This window comes from Rhincodon typus, chromosome 19 (genome assembly GCF_021869965.1).
Source record: "Rhincodon typus isolate 14 chromosome 19, sRhiTyp1.1, whole genome shotgun sequence".
Lineage (NCBI taxonomy): Eukaryota > Metazoa > Chordata > Chondrichthyes > Orectolobiformes > Rhincodontidae > Rhincodon > Rhincodon typus.
Window position 1 is genome coordinate 51,745,660 of NC_063350.1, and position 25,904 is coordinate 51,771,563.

Genomic DNA, 25,904 nt, shown 5'->3' on the forward strand with positions numbered 1-25,904 from the left:
TCTCTACATAATCTCGTACACTTTAGATAATTCAAACTTAGAAGATTACAACTTCTCATGCTTCACTGTTTGTAACTGCAGTATCACTCTGGTGAATCTGATTTCACCTTCAAGGCCTCTTCCCAAAGTGCAAAGCTAGGACTGAGGTGATTAACTAAATGGAGTTTAATCAGACCATTTTGTAGAAAGAACTCTATGATTCGAACTCCCCGTCCCAAGCTCATGACAGGGACCACTGCTGGGAGGACAGCCCGTCCCCAATGAAGAGAGTCACTGGAGTCAGACACCAAGCCAAGAGGGACGGGCCGGGTTTTTGCAGGCTTGCAAGAGGGATGTCAGAGGGCAGGTTTGAAAGATACCAGGGCAGAGACTCTGATCTTGGAGCGAAGGGTGCCGCAGTGGTAATTCTGATGGGCAGAATTTTGTTGGAAGAACATGGAGAAACAACAAAAAAAAGCCTCCTGCAGCTACAGCTAAAATGGTGGTGGATGCAGGATAAAGCCCTCAAGTGGTTAAGTTGGAACTTACGGACTTCACGAGGGTCAAAGGTGGACAGGTTTGAGTGACATGTCAAATTTCAGACAGGTTGGGGGGTGTGGGGCGTGTGGAATCAGCTAGCTTCAAACTGGGGTGAATGTGGATGACCTCACATTTGCCCATATTGGGGCAGATGGAATTCATTCTCATCAAATGACTCTAGTCAATCTCCCTTTTCAACACCCCCTGCCTTCTGCACCGCCTGGCTGGACTGCAGCATCAAACGTGGAGAGATTGCTCTGTATTCCTTCAACTAATGATTTAAAAACATGCGAGACTTAAAGGCCTGTGGGGAGCACTAAGCTCATCCTGCAGCTTAGAGTATATACCTATTATCCCCATCCGCCGTTTCCCATCTCTTAACCAACTCTCTACCCATGTGTGAAATTGGTCCCCAATTCCACATGTTTTCAGTTTTATACAGTCATGACAATCCTAGAATTATTTTGTATAAGAATGTCATTCGGCCCATCATGTCTGTGCCAGCTTTCCAAATGAACATGAGGATTTGGTGCCATTTTCCTGCCTCTTCCCCATACACTTGCACATTGCCTCCATTTAATAATTATCCAATTCTCACTTGAATGCCTCAGTTGAACCTGGCTCACCACATTTCCAGTCAGTGCATTCCAGACTCTAACTACTCACTTTGTGAAAATGTTTCTTCCCATATTACATTTACTTCACTTGCAAATCACTTGAAACTTCTCTCTCGTTCCTAATCCTTTTACAAAGCGAGAGTAATTTCTCCCTATTTACTCTATCCAGCCTTCTCATGATTTTGAAAACTATCACATCTCCTCTTGGCCTTTGTCACTTCAATCTCTCCAACCATATAGTCATAATTGAAATCTTTCATCCATGGAACTATTCTCTAAATCTGTGCAAGGCATTCACATCCTTCCTAAATTGAACTATGCACAATACTCCAGATGAGAACTAACAACTGTCTTTTACAAGTTCAACATCACCTCTTTGTTCTTGTACCGTAGACCCCTATTAATAAAGCCATGAATTTGTATGCTTCATTAACTTTCTTTACCGGTCCTGCCACTTTCAATGATCCGTACACATATATACCCAGGTGCTCCTCCACCCCTGTTAGAAATGAACTTTTTTTTTGTTGTTTCTCCATGTTCTTCCAACCAAAACACATCACCTCTCACTTCTTTGCCTTGAACTTCTTCAGCTCATTATCCACCCACTCCACCAACTTTTCTATGTCCTTTGGAATGTTTACACTGTTCTCCTCACAATCTTCAATGCTTCCAAGTTTTGTATCATCCACAAACTTTCAAACTCCCCACTGTACTTTAATATATATCAGTAAAATAAAGGGTCCCAATACAGACCCCTGGGAACTCACCACATACCTCCCTCTAATGAAAAAATATCCATTGACTATTACTCTGTTTCCTATCACTCAGCCGCTTTTCCCTTCCCATTGCAACTGTCCCTTTTATTCCACGAGCCATAACTTTTTTCACAAGTCTGTTGTGTGGCACTGTATCAAAAGCCTTCTGGAAATCCACGTACACCATATCAACAGCATTACACTTACATCTTCAAGAAACTCCAGCAAGTTAGTTAAATACGATTTTCCCTTTAAAAATGCTTGCTGACTCTTCCTAATCAATCTACTTTTCTCCATGTAATTACTAATTCTACCCTTAATAATTGTTTCTAGAAGCTTACTTAATATTGAAGTTAAACTGACTGGTCTGCAATTGCTGGGTTTATCCTTACAATACATTTTTTATTGTTTTCAATTCTCCAGTTTTCTGGCACTTTCCCTGCCTTTAGGGAAGACTGAAGATTATTGTCACTACCCCTGCAACTTCCACCCTCACATCCTTTAGTATTCTTAGCATCTAACCCAGTCCTGGGATTTTGTTACTTTTAAGTACCAACAGTCCATCTAACACTTCTGCCTAATCAATTTTTTAAACCTTTCTCGTGATAGAGTTTCCTCCTGGAAAAAGTCACGGGGGTTTTGGTAGCATCTACCTCCTCGGTAAAGATAGATTCAAAGTATTCTTTTAACACCTCTGCTGTGCCCCCTGCATCTATGTGCAAATCCTCTTTTTGGTCTCAAATTGCTGCCCTCCCACTTCCATTTGCCACTCTTAGTATTTATATGCTGATAGAAGACTTTGGGATTTCCTTGATGTTGGCTGCCAGTCTTTTCTTGTGATCCCTCTTTGCTTCTCTAATATGCTTTTTCACCTTTCCTTGGAACCTTCAATCATCTACTTGGTTCTCAACTGTATTTTTACCTGACACCTGTCACAAAAACAATTTTCTCTCCTTTATCTTCAGTTTCTATCTCTTTTGTCAGTGGAAGTGCTCTGGATTGATTTGTCCTATCTTTCCCCTTTGATGGACTATACCTTGGCCGTAATTCTCTTTGAAGATAGACAATTCTTCAGGTACTGTTTTACCACCAACAACTTGTTCCAGTCAATCCTGTCGAGCTCAGTTCTTGTTCCATTGAAGTCCGCTCTCTGAAAATTGTCTTGTCTTATTCTGGATTTCTAGAACTGTTCTGATGAAGGGTCACTGGATCCGAAATGCTGACTCTGCATTCTCTCCATAGATGCTGCTAAATACAATGGGCTTCTTCAGCAATTTCTGGTTTTGTTTCAGATTCCCAGCATCTGAATTTTATTGCTTTATTCCAGTTTAAGTGAAGCTTGCCTCAGTGGAATAGCTCTCTTATGCCCCAGGATATATAAAAAATGTTACGTGTTTTGGCTAGTATTGGCGTTGTCACATAGTCTTACACATTGAACTGCAGACGTGCCAATTGCTCAACAAAGCCTGGTGGGCCGTAACAATTTAATTTATGTGCCTCTAAACATGTGCAGTCGGCCATACAGCTCCTCGTGTTGTTGTAGCTCTTTAAATTAACAATCCCACTCATTCCTCTCCCAGGTCCTTACGCTGCAGCTAGACAAAAGTTTCCCTCTTGATTACTTAGTCAATTCTACTTTGCAAATTACTATTGAAGAATCGGTTTTTGCCAATCCATCAGTGTGTTTGCAATCACAGCAGATCGCTACATGAGAAAATTCTTCTTCTAGATGACTACGTGTAAACAATTTCTCTGCTGCTACTCTTGTCAAACCTCCTCAGAATTTTAAACACTTTCAGACAATCTTCCTCTGCTTGAAGGATAATTCCATCTTTTCAGCTGGGTCCACATCTGCTTCTAGGACTTTCCTGTGAAAGCATATGATTGGTCAATGATGATTGCCATGTGATGTAAACAAGGGCATGGCTTAAATATTAGTCTGCAACCAGTCTCACCCATCTATTTAACCATACACCAACTTGTACAAGTGCTGTGAGGAATTTTACATTCTCACGTTTAAATTCCTTCATAGCCTTGCCATTCCCTAAATAAGTAATCTCTTCCAATTTTTGCATTTTGGGGATCCCCGACTTTAATGGCTTCACTACTGGCAACTGTGCCTTCAGTTACACAAATCCTAAGCTTTGGAATTCTTTCTCTAGACCCTCTACCTTGCTCTCCTCATTTAAGATGCTCCTTAAAACCTACCTCTTTGACCAAACTTTTGAACACCTGTTCTAACATCTCTTTATGGTGCTTGTGCTCAAATCTTCTTTGGGATTGCTCCTGTGAAGTGCGTCTGGACCTTTTACTGTGTTAAACGAGTGCAAGTTGTTATCAGGTCCACCTGTTCTTTTGCATCTGTTACCTAATAAGGACAGCAGTGATTTGCTGCTAGTTTTGGAGAGCTGCATTGAGGAAGGAAGACAACTCGTGTTCTGTAACAGCCCATTGAAGGTTTGAAATGACACGCGTTTATCATTACTTACTGTCAAAGGCAGATCGAGACCAGATTCCTCCCCTTCTGAGGAGGGAAGGACAGACTGTCGGTGACAGCAGAGACCCCCAAAGCAATAGCGTCAACACCAACCGGCCGTATCCACAGAGCATGAGTTAGAGCAGCAACAAGAAGAGATAGGTTAGTAATGATAGACAGGAAAGAGTACAAACAGAGATGGGGGTGTGTGTGGGGAGGTGAGCAGTCAGGGAATGTGGGTTGATAGGACCATGGGCATTTATTATAGCTTCAGAGGATGAAAATCTAATTAAAACAATTGGGGGGGAATGGCATAAATTCTAATGCAGTCTCTTGGGACACAATTAAGTAACAAAGAAAGAAAGGGGAATTGTCACTTGTGAAGAGTCAGGGATAGCGAGGGAAAAGCACAATCCCACATTATTTCTTTTCTTGCTTATTCTGGTCTTTCTATATCCAACATTGAGGAGGAATGCTGAAGTTATGGGGTAGGTTGTGGAGAGGTTCAACAAGATTATTCCACGGACAAGGGGGATAGGAAAAAAGGATGTTTTCATTGGAGCAGAGCAAGTTGAGTGGGAATCTGATAAAGACACTCCAGTTGAAGAAGGATTTTGAAAAGTTAAAAATCAGGAGATAATATAATGAAATTTGAAGGTAATGAAAGAAAGTAGAAGAGGACACAGAGGTGACTACACCCACACGGGCTGACAGGCAAACAGCAGCTGTCTAGTGAAGATGGAGAGGACTGTATGCTGGTGGGAGCTGTAATCCAGTAAAAGCTGACCCCTTTGAGCCTGTAATGTCTTCCAAGTCAAAATGAATCTGAAATCTTGACATTCATCCAATTTTACCCTTCTGGCAATTCCCCATGTCCTCCAGTCCACCTTTGACTGAGTAAAGTGCCTTCCACTGCCTAGATGTTAAGTCTGAAATCTATTCTCTAAATTTCTTTACTCAGTCTCTTTCCTTCTTTGTAAATGCTCCATAAAACCTAAAGTCTTTGACTAGGTTTTGTTTCACCTCTCTAAAGTCATTTTGTGCAGCTTGATGTCAGTGTGTCCTGGAAAGGACACTGGAAAGCTCCTAAAAAGTGCCGGGAAATGTTTTACCACACTAAGGGGGAACAAGATAAATGCAAGTTGCTGCTCTGTTGCAAGCAAAGTTGACAAAAAAAAGCAGACAGTAGCAATGAATGGAAAGAGGTTATGGATGGTGGTGAGCAGCAGAGTGCTCAGTTAGTAAGAATAGCATTTAATGACATTCAACAAAGCCACTCTAACGCAGAATGTTTTAAGCAGGTGAGACTACAAAGCAAGCTGCAAGAGGGATCGGAGGAGATTGTACGGCAGAAAATGAGACGCCCAGACAGACGGGTAAAGAGAGACACAGACCTGCCTACGATCCTCTGGTGCTTTCAGGAATAAAGCATTGATCAGTGCAATGGCGTAAGTCTGGATTTCCTGGTTCGATCTGTGGGCATAATGACATATTTAGAATTATCAGCTGAGAGAATCTGTATTGCAGTGGGTACAAATAACAAGCACTGCTCCGACAGTGCTCTTATCATTTCTATACATATTTTAAAACAATTTGTTCAGCTGAGAGAGGTGAGACTTGAACCAGAACCTTTGACCCAGAGGTAGGGACATTAACAAGGCACCACAAAAACCCAACTTGATCACTACAGACAGATATCCAGCCACCTTGCTCGGGAATTCACAACTATAAACTTGTGGAGACAAGGAGTTTATCTGGCACAGTGCACAACACAAGGATGTCTCAAAGCCTTCCACAAGGAATGAAGATTATGCTGATTGGAATCAGTGTTGTATTGTAGGTTACGCAGCAACTAACAAACAGCAATATTTTTAGATCATCAGCAGATCATCTGTTTGAGGTGTTGGTCAAGGGGTAAATGCTGGGCCAGACACTACGAGGAATAACTTGCTCTTCTTCCAAACAATGCCATGAGATCTTTCATGTATAAACGAAGGGCAGGGATGAGCTCCATTTAATGTTCCACTCAAAAGAATTAAGGAATTGTTAGAAGAAGAAGGAGGCCCTTCAGCCCAGATGCACTTCAGACAATACTGTACTTCCTGAAACTGAAACATCAGGTTGAATGGAGTGGGAGCTGAAGTGCAAATCCTGGGTTAGAGGTAAGCGTGCTAGCAAGCTAATTTCTATAACTGGAGTGAAAACTAATTCTAACCAGACTGCATCCCCTAAAGGGCATTAGCGAGCCAGTTTGTTCTTTTTTACAAGTATCTATTGAATTCAACTTCCATCATCTACAATGGCAGGATTTGAACCCAGGTCCCCAGCATTTTCTGTTTTTATTTCAGAATTCCACTAAGGAATAGGTGGACATTGCAGGACAACGGCACTAAGGATCAATAGACTGAATGGCCTTGTTCTGTGCTGCAAGATCCTCTGATTCCCGAGGAATAAATGCCTTCCTAATAGTCCATTTTAACCTCACTTCTCATAACACAAACGTACATGCTTCAGGTTCCCCTGTACTGACGTACTCTGAAATAACATTTTCATTTACCATGTCTGTACACTCTACTTGATTGACCCTAATGAGGTACATTGCTCTTCCTACGTCACAGAGTTTGATCCTTCTCTAAATCTTACACTACAGCTACATCAAACTGGAGATCAGTCTTGAGCAGTGGGGTCAACATTCCCAAGCTCATTATTAGGATCAGGAGGAAGAGGACTTTGGTGGGAAGGCCGCACCAATTCTCCAGCCATGCTGGAGGTCAGCTCCTCCCTGGATATTAGGAAGAACTTGGTCACTCAAGGCTGATTCATGTTTGGAATAATCTGCCGGGCACAGGTACAGAGACCAAAATATTTACAGATAGACAGGCATTCAACTAATCTGTTCTGCTGAGGGTCTCTGTACTAGAAGGATGACATTGAGCCTCTCCATTTTGTTTAGGATCTTATCCCTCAACCCCATCAGGGGCCTGACAGGCTTTGACTCCGATTCCAGCATTATTATCACGGCTTTGACTGCAATTGCCACCTCAGACTGAAAGGGAGGGGATTGAGAAAAAGACACTACAGGGTTAGGCAGCATTTTGCACAACTCAAACTTTTACTGACATGTTTCAGGAGGAGGTAAAAGCTGAGGCCACCTTCAAACTGAAACGGTGCCATTGAGAGGGAGGGGAGGCGATGGCCTACTGGTGTTATCGCTGGACTGCTGATCCAGAGACCTAGATAACGTTCTGCGGACCCGGATTCGAATCCCACCACGGCAGACGGTGGAATTTGAATTCAATAAATATCTGGAATTAAGAGTCTAATGTTGACCATAAACTCCATTGTCGATTGTGGGGAAAAACCCATTTGGTTCACCAATGTCCTTTAGGGAAGGAAACTGCCATCCTTACCTGGTCTGGCCTACATGTGACTCCAGATCCACAGCAATATGGTTGACTCTTAACTGCCCTCTGGGCAATTAGGGATGGACAGTAAATGCTGCCTGGTCAGCAACGTCCTCAACCCATGACTGAATAAGGGAATAAAATTGAGAGTTAGTCTGACTGACTGCGTCATATATAACCAGGGTATAAGTAGTTGGAGTGTTCTTCAGAGAATCATCACGGTCACAAATGGGACAAATGGCCTCTTGTCTGTGCTGCAGTCTATAATTCGAATCTAGGAAATGTTTTACACCCATTCCACATTTTGTTTCATTGCCCTTCTCATGTGACAACAGTGAATGAGTTAAATCAAAAGTGTTTGCAATGATGACCACACAGTGACAGTAGATGGCAGTGTTCTCTCATTAGACAAACAGGAATCTTGGCAACTCTACCAGATTGCTTCATCAGTTCAGAATCAGTAAGTCTACACCCCCCTCTCCTCTGACTAATCTCACCCATTCAGCAAGAGACTGGGTCAATGCTATGAGTCAATCCCACTCTCTTCAGCAAAAGGACAGTTTCAATTTTTGGTTCAGGCTTCAAGGTCTAATGAAGCACATGCAGGTCTGTGGAGCTGTCTGACACTCACAGCTGGGACTCAGCAGTGAGCTGCGTAACACTTACACCTGCAGATGAGCAATGAGCTGCCCCACAGTGATCTCCTCTGCCACTTTCTTGTAGAGGCTTTGGCTGTTCAGGACCATGCTCTCCAGAATGGCCAGTGACCGCTGCAGGATGGAAGCATCCACTGATGTTTGGTTGACATAGCTTGCAATCTAGGAGAAAGTAAAACATAAATACATCATTCAGAATAGGAAGTAAACACTGGTTAAAACAGCACATAAGGGTCTAGAAGAGGCAAACAACATTGGCCCCAAAATTACCCTACTCCTAGAGCGAGGTAAAGCTTTCCATTCAGTATTTAGATAAATATTTGAAATCTAGGCAGATTCCCACAACACGGGAAGAAAATTTGACAGTGGGATTAGTTTGAACCAATCATATACAGACCTAGCACACAGATAAAGGGCTAAATGGTCTCCAGGCACTGTAAAAAATGCATACTTCAAAATGTTTCTTTTAATGTTCATAACGGTGAATTGTTAAGATATGTTTAGCAGGTTAGATCAATTGCACGGAAACCATGAGCAGATTCCTCCAGCATTGAGAGGAATAATGAGTGTTAATGAAACCAGGAGACATTTACAGAGACAAACCATAGCCACTGCTTCAAATGTGCATTGGCACTATTTTGCATCATGTACACAAAATACCACACCATATGGCAATGCTGAACAACAACAGTACAATGCCAAAATACATTTGGTCTTGAAGGACGGATTCACCCATCAGGGTCCTCTTGAATTTTAATTTTGTTTCTCACAGGCCAAGACAGACAGGGATCAGTGTTGCAGTCAGAGGTCAGCCTACACACAGGCTAGAAAGAAGGACTTGCATTTATATATCAACTTGCACAGCCTCACAAAATCAAAGCGTTTTTCCAGCTAATCAGCATCTCTAAGGGATAATCAATTTGTGCACAGCAATGCTGCTCTTTTTCAAATAACGCTGTAGGATTTTTTTTTACATCCGCCCAGAGGGCAGGCAGGACCTTAGCTAACAATCTTATGCAAAAGACGGCATCCCCTGACAATGCAGCATTCTCCCCGTACTACGCAGGCTGCATCAGCCTGGGTCTGTGCTCATATCTCGAGAGGAACCTGAATCTGTGATCTCCGGATTTAGAGACACTGGTCAGCACAACAAAAGGCAATGCTGACCAAAACAGAGAATGATAAAAATAGACTTGCGCTGGAAAGAAAGACTGCCCCACCAGTTCCTCTCAAAAACAATGGAGTGTGTCACATGCCACCCACCTCCTGAAGCAAAAAAGGGTGGCTCAGTGGTTAGCACTGCTGGCTCAAAGTGTTAGGGACCCGGGTTCGATTCCACCCTCAGGTAACTGTCTGGGTGGAGTTTGCACATTCCCTCCTTGACTGCATGGGTTTCCTCCAGATGCTCTGGTTTCCTCCCACAGTCCAAAATGTGTAGGTTAGGTGGCTTGGCCATGCTAAATTGCCCATTGTTGTAACCCTGCTAGATAACATCAACAGTGCACCTTCGGTGAAGCATCCATTTCTGTCCCACTTGTTATTTATATGCCTCGGTTTGCTGGGGTGGTTGGTATTACTTCCGGTTCTGTTTCTAAGTGGCTTGTACGCAGGGTCTAATTCAATGTGTTTGTTGATGGAGTTCCAGTTGGAATACCAGGCCTCCAGGAATTCCCTGGTGTGCCTGTATGGTTTGTGCGATTATGGATGTGTTGTCCCAGTTGAATTCGTGTCCCTCGTTGCCCATGTGTAGTGAGACAAGTGGGAATTGGTCGTGTCTCTTGGTGGCTAGTTGGTGTTCATGTATCCTTATTGTCAATTTTCTTCCAGTTTGGCCAATGTAGTGTTTCTCATAGTCCTTGCATGGTATTTTGTATATTACCCCAGTTTTGCCGGTTTTGCGTATAGTTTGTCCATAACATCCAAGGATATGCAGATGGGAGTAGCCATGGGAAAAGCAGGGTTGCAGGGATAAGGTAGGGGGAATGGGGCTGGGTGAGATGCTCTTCAGACGGTCAGTGTGGCTTGATGGGCCAAATGGCCTGCTTCCACACTCTAGCGATTCTATGAAGAAGTGATTTGTAGAAACCAGGTTCTCCAGCAGAGTTTGGGATGGTCCCGCAGTGATCAGACTGAACTAGGGGATGACTCGCCCAATCTGGGTCAAGCCCTTAGCATAGTAGTGAAGGCACTGCTCTGCCGAGGTGGGAGGGGTGGGAGGCAGGGGCTGGGGCCTGGAATTTCCTGCATCTGATATACCCGATTCATCAACATTGTAAATTCACAGCAGCTTTAGGCCACACTCCTAGACACAAATAAGTCACTGTTCAGCTCATTATTGTCTGCGGGATCATTCTGTGCACTGCAACATTCTGTCTGTTGCCGTGGTGGTTTACAAATCTCTACTGTTCAAGATGGGTTCTTTTCCCATGCAAAGGGAAATATTTGTTTCAGAAAAACGAGAAGGTGCTGTATAAATACACACATTCCTTCACAAGAACAGAAGGGTCTGTAATCCTCTCATCCTGCTGCAGCTGCTGGAAGATACAGTCATTCTTTTTGTAACCCAATAGCTGCGATTTCAGGGATCTGTCTCATTCTAGGTTTCCATTATCTAGCCAAAACACCCTTTCCCCATGCCACCTCCACCCCCACCCACCCTGGCAGAAAATCAGTACAATCCAAAATCCAGAAGCTATTGCAGAAACTATCCTGTCAAAGAATAAGAGTCACAGTTTGTAAGTGCTAATTAGAACAGGCAAGGCTGATATTAGTTAAACTATTCAGCACGTTCCCAGAGTGTGACATCAAACCTGCAAACCTCAGCACTCTGGTTCAATGTGACCCGAGTCTCATAAGAAGAAGCCTCCCACCTTCTAATGTCCCCACAATCTCACAGTGACAGAGATAGTGCCAGACAAACAGAAAGGACAGAATGATCAGAGAATGCAGGAGAGACTGAGGGGATCTTGAGAGACAGTTATTAGTTAACAGTGAGAAAGAGAGGGAGAGAGAGAGAACACAAGATAGGAAGAGCGTGAAAGAATGGTGAGCAGGAGTGCGGGTGAGCAAAAGGCATTAAAAGACAGAAACAGGAAGATGAGATTAAAAGTGTGGAGTGTGACAGCAAGAGTGAGAAAAAGACAGAAGAGACAGAATACAATACCGGCAGACAGAAAAAGACACACACACACACACACACGAGTGAACTTATCAACACAACTTGGTGACAGAATAAATTCATTCATTCTTTCCCTCTCTGCTTCTTCATCTACTATTTTAGAAGCACCAAGTGTATATTTTTTTTAAAAAGGCAGGACAGTGGTTCAATGGTTAGCACTGCTGCCTCACAGCACCAGGGACCCGGGCGAATCCACCCTCGGGCGACTGTCTGTGTGGAGTTTGCACATTCTCCCCGTGTCTGCGTGGGTTTCCTCTGGGTGCTCCGGTTTCCTCCCACAGTCCAAAGATGTGCGGATTGGCCATGCTCAATTGCTGATAGTGGCCAGGCATGTGTAGGTTACGTGGATTAGCCATGGGAACTGCAGGGATAGGGTAGGAGGGTGAGCCTAGGTGGTATGCTCCTCAGAGGGTTGGTGTGGACTTGTTGGGCCAAATGGCCTGTTTCCACACTGTAGGGATTCTATTAATTCTTTTTTGAAAAGAAGTGAATTAGATAACAACTTGAGCATAGAAAACATCAATCTGGGACTAAAATGAGCAGAAACTAGATTGATCTCGTGCTGTGGAAACTCATAGCAAGATGTGTCTAAGATGTGAGAGGAGACTTCATATCAAAATCTTCGAAAAACACACACCTTGTTCTCCCCCTCCCCCAACATGTCAATGAATGGTTGTTATTACATCTTACTCCACTTTGACTTTGAAAATAGTTCATACACAGAGACTACACTTGAAACATAACCTATATTCCCAATATGACTGGAGTTGAAGATTTTATTTTCCCTGTTTTATTTCTGTTTTCTAGCATTTCCAATTTCATTTTCTTCTTTCTTTTATTTCAGAGGGTTTGCCCTGACAGACCAGTGAATGCCTCCAGCCCTGGGCAATGGTGTGTGACACAGTAAAAAGAAAGGAGTTCAACACACTGGCTTTGTGCCACAGTGTCCTTGCAAGAGGCCTCTGAGCTGTGGGAAAGGATTTCTTGGCTAAAGTCAGCCCCGGAGTTTCCCACGGGATAGAGTCTGGGATTCTGTCCAGGCTCAGCGATCTCTGTGTCACTGCAGATGGGAACTGAAATACTCCAGAAGAAAGCTACAAACTTTGAGGTTAAACACTTGACAGGGGCTTCTTTCACTGGGGTCACTTGCTCAGACATCAAACTATTTCACATTTTAAAACAAGGAAGGAAAAAGTAGCCCCATATTAGGACAGCACCTGTCATAACACCCCGGGATGTCTCAGATTCCTTTCCAACAAGAATACGATAGGATATATATTCAGTTTCTGTGCTGTTCAGCCCAACTACTCCATGCTAGCATTTCAGCTGTACTCAGGCCTCCTGCCATTGTCTCATCCGAATCCATCATTGTAACCCTGTATTCCCAATTCCATCGTACTTCCTGTCTTGCTTCACCTTAGTTGCGGCAGCCTTCTGCCTGCTGTCGCTCAGGATTCCCACTCAGTCTCTGCTACATTTTCCGCAGAGGGGGAAGAGAATGGCTCAGGAAGGTGGAAAATGGCCTCTATTTCCTTTAGGCCCTCTTCCTGATGAGCTGAGCTTTTCATTTCTGCTCACTTCTTTCTAATCTTCCCTCAGCCTGCAGCAGGTCCCAGCCATCAGTAAGCGTCTCCCACTTGTCAACGTTCACCATCGTCAGAGCTCATGTGCCTATGTCCTTGTAGTGGAGGCATGGACACTCAGGAGGTCATGACCCAGTGGCCAGGTCACTCAGCGCAAGGTCTTTAGGCAAACAGCCTTTAGTGTTCCAATGAACATGGCTGAGCCAGTGTAGATGTCATTGGATTAACAATGAGTGGATACTGATGGAATTAGCACATTCCAGAGAGATGCTGAGGATTCACTGGGGACAGCGAAAATGGAGACTGTTCGGCCCTTTCTCCTGCCTAGCATTTATTACCCAGGCACCTTGTTTGTTGGGGAGTGCACTGAGGACACAGGCTTGGTAATCTCACAGTTTAGCATTCTCAGTCAGCTTGCTGTTGTTCTACACTCTCTCACTCAGCTCACACACAGCTGCAGCTTTTGGTTAGGTGTGTGATGATTTCAGCCTTCAGAGACAGATTGCTGGGGATTGCGGAGCCTAGATATGTGGAATGATCCACAACCTTCAGCACCACATGGTCAGTGCTGATAGACGGCAGAATGGTAACATCCTGGACCAGGACATTTGTCTTCCTGATGCTGAGGGTCAAACCGAACCCTTTACAGATGGAGGGGGAGAGAGTCTGTCCATCTGTCACTGTGTGTGACCCACGGTGTGGAATGTCACTGCAGCATTGTCAGAGCGGAGTAACTCTCTGATCAGGACTTGCAGCAACTTGGATCTCAGGTAAGTGAGACTGAACACCTTTCTGTCAGTTCTGGTTTATAAGTAGACACCCCCTGGAAATGACCCCAAGCAGCAAGAAGAACATGCTGAAGAGACTATCAGTGGAAGAACACCACCCTGTCTGACCAGTAGGACAGATCTGAAAGGGTTCTGATGTTGTTCCGTTATAGCAGATTTTGACTGTCATGTCGTCATGGAAACAGGGGACCATATTGAGAAATTATACCAGACAGCTTATTTTCTCCAGCAGCTTAAATGGATCACCCTTGCTCACGTGGCCACGTCTTGGTGGGATTGATGAAAATGATCTTTTGCTATCACCTTTGTTCATGACATTTCACTTCTAGCTGCTGGCCTGCGAAGATCAGGTTGATTGCAGACCTCCCAGGTCTGAAAGCGCCATGGGGTTTAGGGTGGATGCTTCAGTCAGGATCTGCAGTCCCGACAAGGGCAATACTTTTCCCATGATGTTCAGCAGGGAGACGCCTCGATATTTGTTGCAATCACTATAGTGGTCACAATGTTTGCATCACACAAACCTTTAAATACACAATTTACATCAACCACTCCCTGTGGTAACACATTCCACATTCTCACCGTTCTCTGGGTAATCACTGTTATGCTGAATACCCTATTGAATTTCTCAGTGGCTTTTTAAAAAAAATTACTGATAGCTGCTAATTCTGCTTTTCCCCCCACAAGAGAAAATATTCTATCCATATTCACTAAAATTCTGGACATTTTCAATTGAAAGACTTCTATTCAGTCGCCCTTCAGTCTTCCTTTTGAGAGAAGAGACCCAGGCTGATATATACCAAGAGACATTGCTGTTATCTTCTTTGTAAATTTTTTTCTGCACTTTCCAACCTCTTCAACAATATGGTAACCAGAACTGCACACAGCAAGTGAGGTCTAACTGAGCTTAACACAGATTTAACATAGACTCTCTACTTTTACTCTACTTATTCCTCCAGAGATAAAACCTGATGAGTGGTTTGTTTCTTTTCTCGCCCTTTTATCCTTTCTTGCGATATGGGCATCGCTGGCAAAGACAGCACTTATTCTCCATTCCATAAATGGCCTTCAATACTAGTCCATTTTACATTATTGTAGGTCTGGAATCATAGGTGAAGTAAAGATTGCAGACTTCCTTCCCTATCATTATAATCCAGAATGGATTTATTGAAGGTACATTCCACCAGCTCCTATGATGGGACTGGAGTCTGTATGCCCAGAGCATGACCACAGGATAACTGGTCCAGTAACATTACGCCATGCCACCAGCTTGCCTGTGGTTCCATGCCATTGCTAACCTGTGACACAGCTTCTAGTTACTAGCGTACTTGTACTCGGATCTCATTGATTTTCAGCCTCTAGACTGTCATCTCCCAAGTGACTTGTGACCTCTCATTTCTTCCAATCAGGGCTCAACTTCATTTGTCATCATAGAAGTACTTTGGAAATGTAGTCACTAACAAAAGAAATGTAGCAGCAAATTGCACAGAGTAAATTCCTACAAACAGCAATGTGATCATGATCAAATCAGATCTTTTTGTGATGCTGATGGAAAGGTGGAGTGTGTTTGATGCCTTATATAAAAGATGGCTTTCTAATCATGCAATGCTCCCAAAGTATTACAGAAAGCATTTGCCTAGATTTTTGTGCTCAGTCCTAGATTGGGAATCAAATCCACAACTTTCGACTTGGGGCAAAAGTCTTAACGTTTGAGCTACAGCTGTCAAACAAGCAAACCAAGGGTGCAGTAAGCTTTATATTCCAAAGATTTTATTTACTCCACAGCTTCCTCAGCCAATTATTACTTTTTCATTCTAACAGTCTAATGTCTGCTTCTGATCATTTTTCTTCAGCCTCGTTTTGTCACTTCCTTCTCTTTCAACTCCCTGTCCAGAACTTAGATGTTATTGGCTTCTAAATGTAAAGGCTTTACTTTGGGAAAATCACTTTCACTGGAGTTGGAAGGTTAATGGCTCAAGATCCACATGAGTGCAATAATCCAGGCTGACAGTTTAATAAACTACCGAGGGTGTGCTGCACTGTCAGAGACACTGGTATTTGACGAGGTCTTTAAACCAAGGCCTAGCTGCCCACTCTGATAATTGTAAAAGATCCTGCAGCAAGACTTTAAAGCAGGGGAGTTATTGTCACTGTCCTGTTGTTTCCTACATTACAATAGTAACTATATTACACTCTGTCAGACGTAAACTGTTTTGGTAAATCCTATCAGCACAAAAGATGCTATGTAAATGCAAGTCTTTTTTTTCCATTGCTAGTGCTGAGTTCAAGGCTCCCCTGAAGCTGGCACATTGCTGTAAGATGATCCAGAACTGGCAAAGTATATTTTTTAAAAAACCGCGCTTATCATGGTGTGATACAAAAGGAACAAAGTACCTCTGTTTGAGACTCAAGGTCAGCATGAAGAACTCCAAAGATTATGTGTGACCTGGATCAGTGCACAGGAAATATCTCCTGTGCCAACAATGCATCTCAGTTCCAACTGCACAACAACCTGCTCTTGCATCAGTGCAAACAATTATCCATTTAGTGCTCTAGCAGAATTCTGGACTCAGAAGAAGGCCCTTCAATTACCACAAATTGGTCCTACAACAGTGTGGGTGATACTCTTGGGGAGGACAAACAATGATGAACAGTAGGACCTGGGTAAGCACTGAGGATCAGAGGGACCTTGGTGTGCATGTATGCCAGTCCCTTAAAGGTAGTAGGGCAGGTAGACAAACTGGTTTAAAAGGCATATGGGATACTTGCCTTTATTAGCTGAGGCACACAGTTTAAGAGCAGGGAGGTTATGCTAGAAATATATAAAATGTTGGTTAGGCCTCAGCTAGAGTGTGCAGTTCTGGAATCCACATTATAAAAGGGATGTGATGGCACTGGAGAGGGTGCAGAGGAGATTTACCGGGATGTTGGCTGGACTGAAGAATTTTAACAATGAAAAGAGATTGAACAGACAGGTGTTGGCTTCCTTGGAGCAGAAAAGACTGAGGGAGGAAATGCTTGAGATGAATAAAATTATGGAGGGGTATAGACAGGGTGGATAGGAAAGGAACTTTTCACCTTAGTGGAGGGAGATTTGACTAGGGGGCATAGATTTAAAAGATAGTGGCAGGAGGTTTGGTGTGGATGCGAGGAAAAACATTTTCACCCAGAGGGTGGTGGGCATCTGGAACTCACTGCCTGTAAAAGGGTGGGAGAAGCAGAAATTCTCATAACATTTAAGAAGTATTTAGATGTATATTTGCGACGCCAAGGCATACAAGACTATGGGGCAAAGACTGGAAAATGGGATTAGAATAGTTCGGTGGTTTGATTAGTGCAGACTTGGTGGCCTTTTTCTGTGCTGTAGATCCCTATTTCTAAACCAGGAATTTTCTTGGTTTGTGCAAGATGTAATTTGGAACAAGGTACACGGGTGAAAGGGCCTAGTGCATTTCACCATCCAGCTCAGGCCTGAAAGGTTCTGTGAGGACAGAAGAAGAATTATTTTCCAATATCACATATGAAATGGATACATTGCACTTTATAATGTCTACACACCAACAGCCCCTCCCCTACATACACATAGTCTTCATCAGCATTCACAGTGAAGGAGTTCATGGATAAATAAATACATAGTGCAAGGAAGAAGTATTGAAATAGCAAAATAAATAATCATTCAAAACCCTGCCTCACCACCTTAATTCAGCTGCAAACATTTCCAATAGAAACCTGATCAGCCTTGTGCCTTATGGTTACATTTGCAAAGACTATCCATTTTGCCAGCTGATGCTTAGGCATCTGACTGCAGTAAGCTGTGACTAGTGGAGTGCTACAACAACTACTTCTGGGACTGCAGCTATTCACAATCTATAGTCAAGACTTAAAAATCAACACACGGCAAATTTGGACACGTCAGCTTTATATCGGCAAAAAGTAGGTGGAAAAGTAAGCTAAGAAGTGAACAGAGTCTGCAATAAAATAGAGACAGGTTAACTGGGCAACAACATAGCAGATGGTGGGCATGTACAAGGTCATTCATGTAAGATGTGTGGAACTTGTACATGTTGACGTACTAAAGGACTTGTGTATGGCTTGTGCAAGGAACACAAAGTTAGCATATAAGTAAATCAAACAATTGGGAAGGCAAATGGAAAGTTGGCCTTTATTGCGAGGGGATTGGAGTATTGTATAAGAATAAAGTCTTGCTACAATCATACAGGGCTTTGGCGAGTAAACATCTGGGGCATTGTGTACAATTCTGGCCTTCGTACTGAAGGAAGGATACACTTGGAGATAGTTCAGTGATGATTCACTAAATTGGTCCCTGGGATGAAGGGAATGTCCCACAGTGAGATGCTGAGTGAACAGGAGTCTATATTCTTTGTAGTTTAGAAGAATGGGAGGAGACCTGATTAAACTATACAAGATTCTGAATCATGTTAAATTTATTCTTTTGTGGCATATGGGTGTCATTGGCAAGGCTAGCATTTGTTGCTGATCGCTAATTTCTATGGTGTCCTGGCCAATGTTTATACCTCAACCAACATCACAAACACTGATTAGCTGGTCAGTTGACTTGGGTCTTTTTATTTGCTGTGGTTCCTGAGTTGGAAAGGTGGCTATAATTCAAAAGTACTTGATTTGCTGCAACATGCCTTGGGACATTGAGGTTGTAAAAGACACAGTAAAAAAATGCAAGTGTTTCCTTTTCACAATAGAACAGAGCTAAAATCAATGATCCATTCCATTTGATAACAGATCCTTGACACCAGAGTTCTAAACAGCTGAAGACGAATCGTGTCTCTTTTCATTCAGAAGGAAGCAAAGGGCAAAGAGACCCAAATGGGAGGAAGATACCACAGGCATTAGCTCGTTAGAGTCAATGAAGGTGGAGCTGGACAAACACAGCAGGTCAGACAGCATCAGAGGAGCAGGAAAGTCAACGTTTCGGGTCGTTAGTCTGTCTCTCTCCTGACCTGTTTGATGAAGGCAGTGGAGATCATATCCCACGAGACAATCCCATGGTCCATTAGCTCCAGGAATGCGGTCAGTGTGAAGGCTAGCATCTCGCCGAAACTGCAGGGAAACACGTAGTTCAACAGGTCAGTACACAAAAAACCAGCTGATGTTTACAGGCTGGGCCATACACTGCTTGAAGGACAGAAATATCAATGACTGTGTCCATCCTGTGCCTAAATGGACGGGCTTTCCAAATTTCTAGGGTGCTACTGAACACCTGGCCTGTAATGTATTACCCAGTGTGGTTTCTTGGCCAGATAGACAAGGGCCCAGGACTGATCTGTTAGCTGAACAGACTTGGGTTAAAGGAATACAAATAGGAATACTGTCCTCAGTTCTATAGTTAAGGCAAGATCAGGGGAGGGGAAAGAAACTAGACAAAGTTCCAAGTTATAACTGCTGTCCAGTGATTAACCCCAATCCCAGATCTGACACTGCTGCAACGCCCTCCTTAGTCAAAGACTTATATAGAGGAACATGGGAACAGGAATAGGCCATTCAGCCTGTTCCACTATTCAGTGAGATCATGGCTGATCTGTGGCCTGACTTCATAACTGCCTTTGGCACATAGGCCTTAAAATTTTTGTCATGTAAAAGGTATATCTATTTCAGATTTAAAAATTAAAAACTGATTCAGCATCCACTGCCATTTTTAGAAAACAGAGTTCCAAACATCTACCAGCTTTGTCTGTAAAGTGCTTCTTAACACCTCTCCTGAACAGTGTGGCCCTAATTGTCAGACTATGCCCCTTGTTCTAAAATCCCCAGCCAGTGGAAATGGTTTATCTTTATCTATCCTGTCTTCTCCTGTTAATATTTTGAAGTCTTTGATCAGATAATTTCTTGATCTTCTAAATCCTAGAGAAAGCAAGCCTAATTTGTAGAATGTCTCCTCATAACTTAACCCATGAAGTCCAGGTATCATTCTGGTAAACCTATGTTGTGCTCCCTTCAAGGCCAATATATCCTTCCAAGTGGAGTCTAACCAGGGTTTTGTATAACTGCAGCATAACTTCTGCATCCTTGTACTCCAGTCCTCTAAATATAAAAGGACAGCATTCCATTAGATTTCTTAATTTTCAGCATCAGTTTGTGACATTTTAAAGATCTATGCACCTGAACCCCCAAGTCTCTTTGGAACTCCACTGTATTTAACTCATACCATCTAGAAAGTTCCCTGATCTATCTTTTCTTTGGTCCAAAATGGATAACCCCATGTTTGCTTACAGTTAACTCCCATCTGCCACCATTTTGCTCATTCACTTAGCATAAAATTACCAAGGGATATTGACAGACCATCACCTAAACTGTCCACAATGTTGCCTAACTTTGTGCCTCAGCAAAATTGTATGTATTATCACTGCCATTATCCAAGTCATTAATAAATAATGTGAAAAACTGAGGCCCTAACACAGATACTTGTGGGACACCACTGGTCACATTGTGCCACTCAACTAATTTCCCAGCCATGTCAGTAATCACCCTCAATTCTGTGGGTTTCTACCTTACATAACAGTCTCTTATGTTGGATCTTATCAATAGCCTTAAGTCCATATAAACAATATCCATAGACATTCCCCTGTCCACTACGATAGTCACCTCTTCAAAAAATTCAATGAGGTTTGTCAGGCATGACCTACCGGTCATGAATTCCTGCTGCTTCTCCTGATTAACTGAAAATGTTCAAGGTACTCAGTCACCCCATCCTTAAGACCACAAGACATAGAATTAGGCTTTTTGGCCCATCAAGTCTTCTTCACCATTTGGTCAGAGATGGTATGTTTCTTAGCCCCATACTCCTGCCTTCTCCCTGCAACCCTTGATCTCCTTTCTAATCAAGAGCCCATCTATCTGTCTTAAATACACTCAATGACTCAGCCTCCATAGCCCTCTGAAGCATGGAATTTCACAGATTAACTGTCCTCTGGCTGAAGAAATTCCCCCTCATCTAAAGACTCATCCCTTTACTCTGAGGCTGTGCCCTTGGGACCTAGTCTCTCCTAATAGTGCAAACATCTTTGCCTCAGCCTATCCAGGTCTCTCAGTATTCTATAAATTTCAATCAGATCCCCCCCTCAGCCTTCTAAACTTCATTAGGTACAGACCCAGAGTCCTCAACCGCTCCTCATGTGATAAGTCCTTCATTCCCAGGGTCATTCTTGTAAACCTCCTCTGGACCCCCTCCAACGCCAGCATGTCCTTCCTTAGATACAGGGCCCAAAACTGTTCACAACCTCAGCGGTATATCTCTGCTCTTGTATTCTAGCCCTCTTGAAATGAATGCAAACATTGCATTTGCCTCCCTAACCGCCAACTGAACCTGCATGTTAACCTTAAGAGAATCCTGAACAAGGACTCCCAATTCCCTTTGTGCTGCAGCTTTCCAAAGCCTTTCCCCATTTTGAAAATAGTTTACACCTCTATTCTTCCTACCAAAGTGCATAAGTGATTATAGGGTCTAATAATTACCCCAATACAGCTATTAGGCTAATTGGTCTGTAATTCTGTGGTTTTCTTCTTCTGCCCTTCTTAAAAAGGCAGAATGACATTGTAATTTTCCAATCCAGAGGGTCGACTCCTGTATCTAGTGAACTGTGAAAGATTATAGTTAGGGTATACAACGTGCTCCGTAGTTCCTTCAACACCCTCGAATGGAAACTGCGAGGTCCTAAGGATTTGTCACTGTTTAATTCCATGTCTTTGTTTAATGCAAGTATTAGGAAGAGGTAGTCCCATTTAGCCCCTTCAGCTTGTTCGGCCATTCAATTAGGTCATGACTGATTTGAACCTCAACTCCATTTATCCACCTTTGCTCGATTTCTCATGATCCCCTTACCCAATAAAAATATATAATTTCTGCTAGAAAGCTGCACAGCAACCCCGATATTTGCAATTCTCTAGGAGAGAAAGCTCCAGATTTCTAACAGACTTCTTGTGAAGAAAATTGTCTTTTTTTTTGTTTCCCTTGTGAAACTGCCTAACTCCAACTGGAAGACAATGCCCCCTCTACCAGCAGAGGCAGTTTCACTGTATCGACCCTATGGAATCCTTTCAGCATTTTAAACAACTCAATCCAATCAACCCTCCAAGGTAATAATTAGGGGCCTTCACTCAGATTAAGTACTAAAGGATTGTCAGGAACTATATAAAGCAGAGCGTTAAATGCACATGATCAAGGAGAAGTTAACATAGCACTTGTGCATGAATCTGCACGTTTACAGACGGCATCATCGCATTCAACCAAGCAGGCAATCAGACATACCTGTGACTGGGCCACCCAATCACCTGCTAATTCTCACAGTAAGGATGAAAGCAAAGCTCAGCTTGCTAAACAGCCTGCTCAAGCGAATAATTCAAACATTTACAAAGGAGGCGAGGCAGTCCTGAAAAACCCACTTTACTGACAGGGATCTCCAGACGGTTGTGGTCGGACTGAGGGGGGAGCACCGATACAAGTCAGAAAAGCAAACCGTCCAATAAACAAAACAGTCCAGTAGGTACAGGTGATGAGCAGGCGTCCATCACAATGCAAAATGACGTGGGGGATAAGTGAGGAGGGGGGGGTGGGGCATTCAGGGTGTGCCAAAACAAGGAAGATGGCTGTTAATGATCTTGCATTGCTCTACATGTTTCCAATTACCTAAAAGCAATGGGGCACTACTTAATGTTGGCACAAATGGTTATCCAATGGGGATGAAGCCATCAGTCATTCTGGTTTCAAATATTTCACACAAGAACAAGGTTTACCTGAATTTATCCAGTAAGTTGCTGGAAGTAAAACACAAAATGAGGGTAAATGAGGATAGCTGGTAAGTATTAGCACAGGCCAGAAAGACAAAATGCATCATACTAACTATTTCCATTTCACAGACAGAAATAACCCTGCTCTCCAGTTAGCCAACTGTCTCACATTTTACTTTACTACATCGAACAGTTCACCTTGCCTGTACTTGGTAAATTATCTCACAAAAGCGATACACACTGCTTCTTTTTGAAGAGTCAATGATTATAAATAGAGTGCAAGAAGATGGTCGCTTTCTGCTCCCCAGCCAACTCTGGGGTATGGCATCACAGAAAACGTGGATTAGGGACATAGAAGTAGGAGCAGGCCATTCTGTCTGTCGAGCCTGCTTTGACATACTAGACCCTCATGGATCATCTACCTCAAGGCCCATGCTATCTCCTGATCCCTTAATGTTTGGGTAATTGCAGTGGGGCGATTTCTGACAATGGCTTGCTACGGATTCCATACCACAACTTGGCTCCTCCTCTGTTAAAACCGAAATAAAGACAACTCAAACAAGTTACAAAAGCAGAAATTGCTAGAGAAACTCAGCAGGTCTGGCAGCATCTGTGGAGAGAAAGCAGAGTTAACGTTTCAGGTCCAGTGATCCTTCCTCAGAACCAACAAGCAATCTAACAATTTGGAATGTGTGAGCGTCACCTCAGCATCAACTATCCCACCAAAAGTAGGTATCCGCTCAGGGGGAAGCGGGGCAGGGGGAAATCATGAGCACAGGTTGTAGCTGAAGGAGGACACCCCGCTCAAGAGACTAGTGAAACAGCAATAACTTTCAGCAAACAACAAACACGTCACTTGCCAGATCAGGACAAGGTGAAGTCAGCTGCTTTGGTTGGAGTCAACGATTCCATCACTCTGACAAGTTGAGTGAGTGGGCAAATGCATTGTAGATGCAGTATAACGTGGACAAGTGTGTTCCTAAGATAACATGGTGTAGAGCTGGATGAACACAGCAGGCCAAGCAGCATCAGAGGAGCAGGAAGGCTGACGTTTCGGGCCTAGGCCCTTCTTCAGAAAAATGTGTTCCTAAAACAGGTTATTATCTGAAAGGCTACAGACTGGAAAAGGGGGAGGTGCAATGAGACCTGGGTGTCCTTGTACACTAGCTGCTGAATGTAAGCATGCAAGTATAGCAGGCTGTGAAGAAGTAAACAGTACGTTGACAAAAGGATTTGAGTACAGGAGCAGGGATGTTTTGCTACAGGGCCTTGGTGAGGCCACACCTGGAATTTTGTGTGTAGTGTTGATCTCCTTATGTGAGCAAGGATGCTCTGGCGACAGAGGAAGTGTAACAAAGGTTTGCCAGACTTGATTCCTGGGATGGCAAGACTAACATATGGAGAGAGACTGGATTGGTTAGAACTGCAATCACCGGAGCTTAGAAGAATGAGGTTGGGGTGGGGGGTGCGGTGGTGGGGTAGGGATCTCAAAGAAACCTATAAAATTCTAACACAACTAGACAGGGTCAATACAGGAAGGATGTTCCTGATGACTGACGAGGCCAGAACAGGGGTCACAGTTTAAAGGTAGGCCATTTAGGATTGAGATGAGGAGAAATTTCTTCATCCAGAGAGTGGAGTGCCTGTGGAATTCTCTGCCACAGAAAGTGGTCGAAGCCGAAACATTGAATATTTTCAGGAAGTAGTTAGATATAGTTCTTGAGGCTAAAGGAGTTAAAAGGTAATGGGGAGAAAGTGGGAACGTAGTACTGAGTTGGATGATCAGCTATGATCATAGTGAATGCAGGAGCAGGTTGTAAGGGTTGAATAGCCTACTCCTGCTCCTATTTCCTACGTTTCTCATTTGTCCTTCAATGTGCTGAAAATTTGTCCAATAGATGGACTCTGATTGGGCAACATTTGCAGAGGAAATTTACACTGTACAACAACCTGACAGTATTCTTGGAGAGATACCCCCAAAACATGACAGTGAGATGTTGAACCTTTTGGTGCAAGAAGTGGTATATGTAATTTCCAAAATCCTTGCAATATTACTGAATGTATTTTACAGAAACATTCACAGGATATAAGTCTGGTTGTCCTCCTTCTCATGTTAAATAAAAAGTGCAAGACAGTGGAGAAACTGACAGCACCTGTGGGGCGAGAAACAGAGTTAACATTTTGAGTCCAATATGACTCTTCTTCAACATGTGCTGGCTGTTTTTAAAAGAACTGTTTGTTTAGTCTTAGTCCACGGCTTGGCACAGAGCGTCTTCTCAAACACTTATCCAATCCTTTTCTGAAAACGACTGCTGAACATGTTTCTACTGCCCTGTCAGGCAGTGCATTCAAGATTATAACACCCAAATGCATTACAAAATCCTCAGGTTCACATCGTAACCATCTTAAATCAATGCCTCTAATCACTGGCATTCCTAACAGTGGAAACATGTCTCTTTATTTACATTTCCAAATCCCTTGACTAAACCTACTTTTAACCTTTTGAAGAAAATCAATTGCAGTTTCTTTAGTTTTTCTACATAACTGAAGTACAAGTCTTGAACGTTGCAACCATTTAAAGAATATATTTTCTTTAAAAAACACTGGGACACTAACTTGGTTCCACTCTCCACCAGGAGAGTGAGGATGAAAATTCCTTCCATGTTGATAAACTCAGTGGCGAAGGTGGCATCAGCAGAAAGTTTCGCCAGCTCCTTCAAAGCATCGAGACGGGAGTCCAGGCCGGAAGACTGGATCCTCTCCAACAGCTGCCGAGCTGCTCGAGTCTGTTAACAATATAGATCCCTTGAGAAATGGCTCTTCTGTAATGTGATGAATTATCAATTTTAAAATCAATACAATGCCTAACACTCAGTACTGCAGGAATGCATCCAGCTCTTCTTTGCTCACGCTCTCCTCTTCCAGCCTGCCCTTGCTCCACAGTATCGTCTGACTGCACAGATGACTGGCACTCTCGGCTCCAGGTATAACAAAGTAGCCTGCACTGATTTCCCCTCTCCTGCTTGACTATAGCCCTACAGGTACTGATCATCCGGTACCTCTTTAACTCGCATCCAGATAGTGTTCACAAGCTGTCAACTGATATACACAGTCACAATCATCCAATCCAGGCAGATAGTCTGCACCTGATCCTACTGAGGAGCTTGCAAT

At 43.2% G+C, this 25,904-nt stretch overlaps 1 protein-coding gene across 1 annotated transcript in view; it reads right to left on the minus strand.

Annotated features, from left to right (window-relative positions):
* The window catches only part of LOC109916283 (engulfment and cell motility protein 2), a 125,492-nt gene that overhangs the window by 74,490 nt on the left and 25,098 nt on the right, over positions 1 to 25,904 (minus strand). The window contains exons 5-8 of the mRNA XM_048608518.1: positions 25,350 to 25,519; positions 18,950 to 19,049; positions 8,438 to 8,589; positions 5,762 to 5,840 (exon numbers count right to left, since the gene is read on the minus strand). Of these exons, the coding sequence (XP_048464475.1) occupies positions 5,762 to 5,840; positions 8,438 to 8,589; positions 18,950 to 19,049; positions 25,350 to 25,519 (501 nt within the window). The remainder of the gene's footprint in view (positions 1 to 5,761; positions 5,841 to 8,437; positions 8,590 to 18,949; positions 19,050 to 25,349; positions 25,520 to 25,904) is intronic.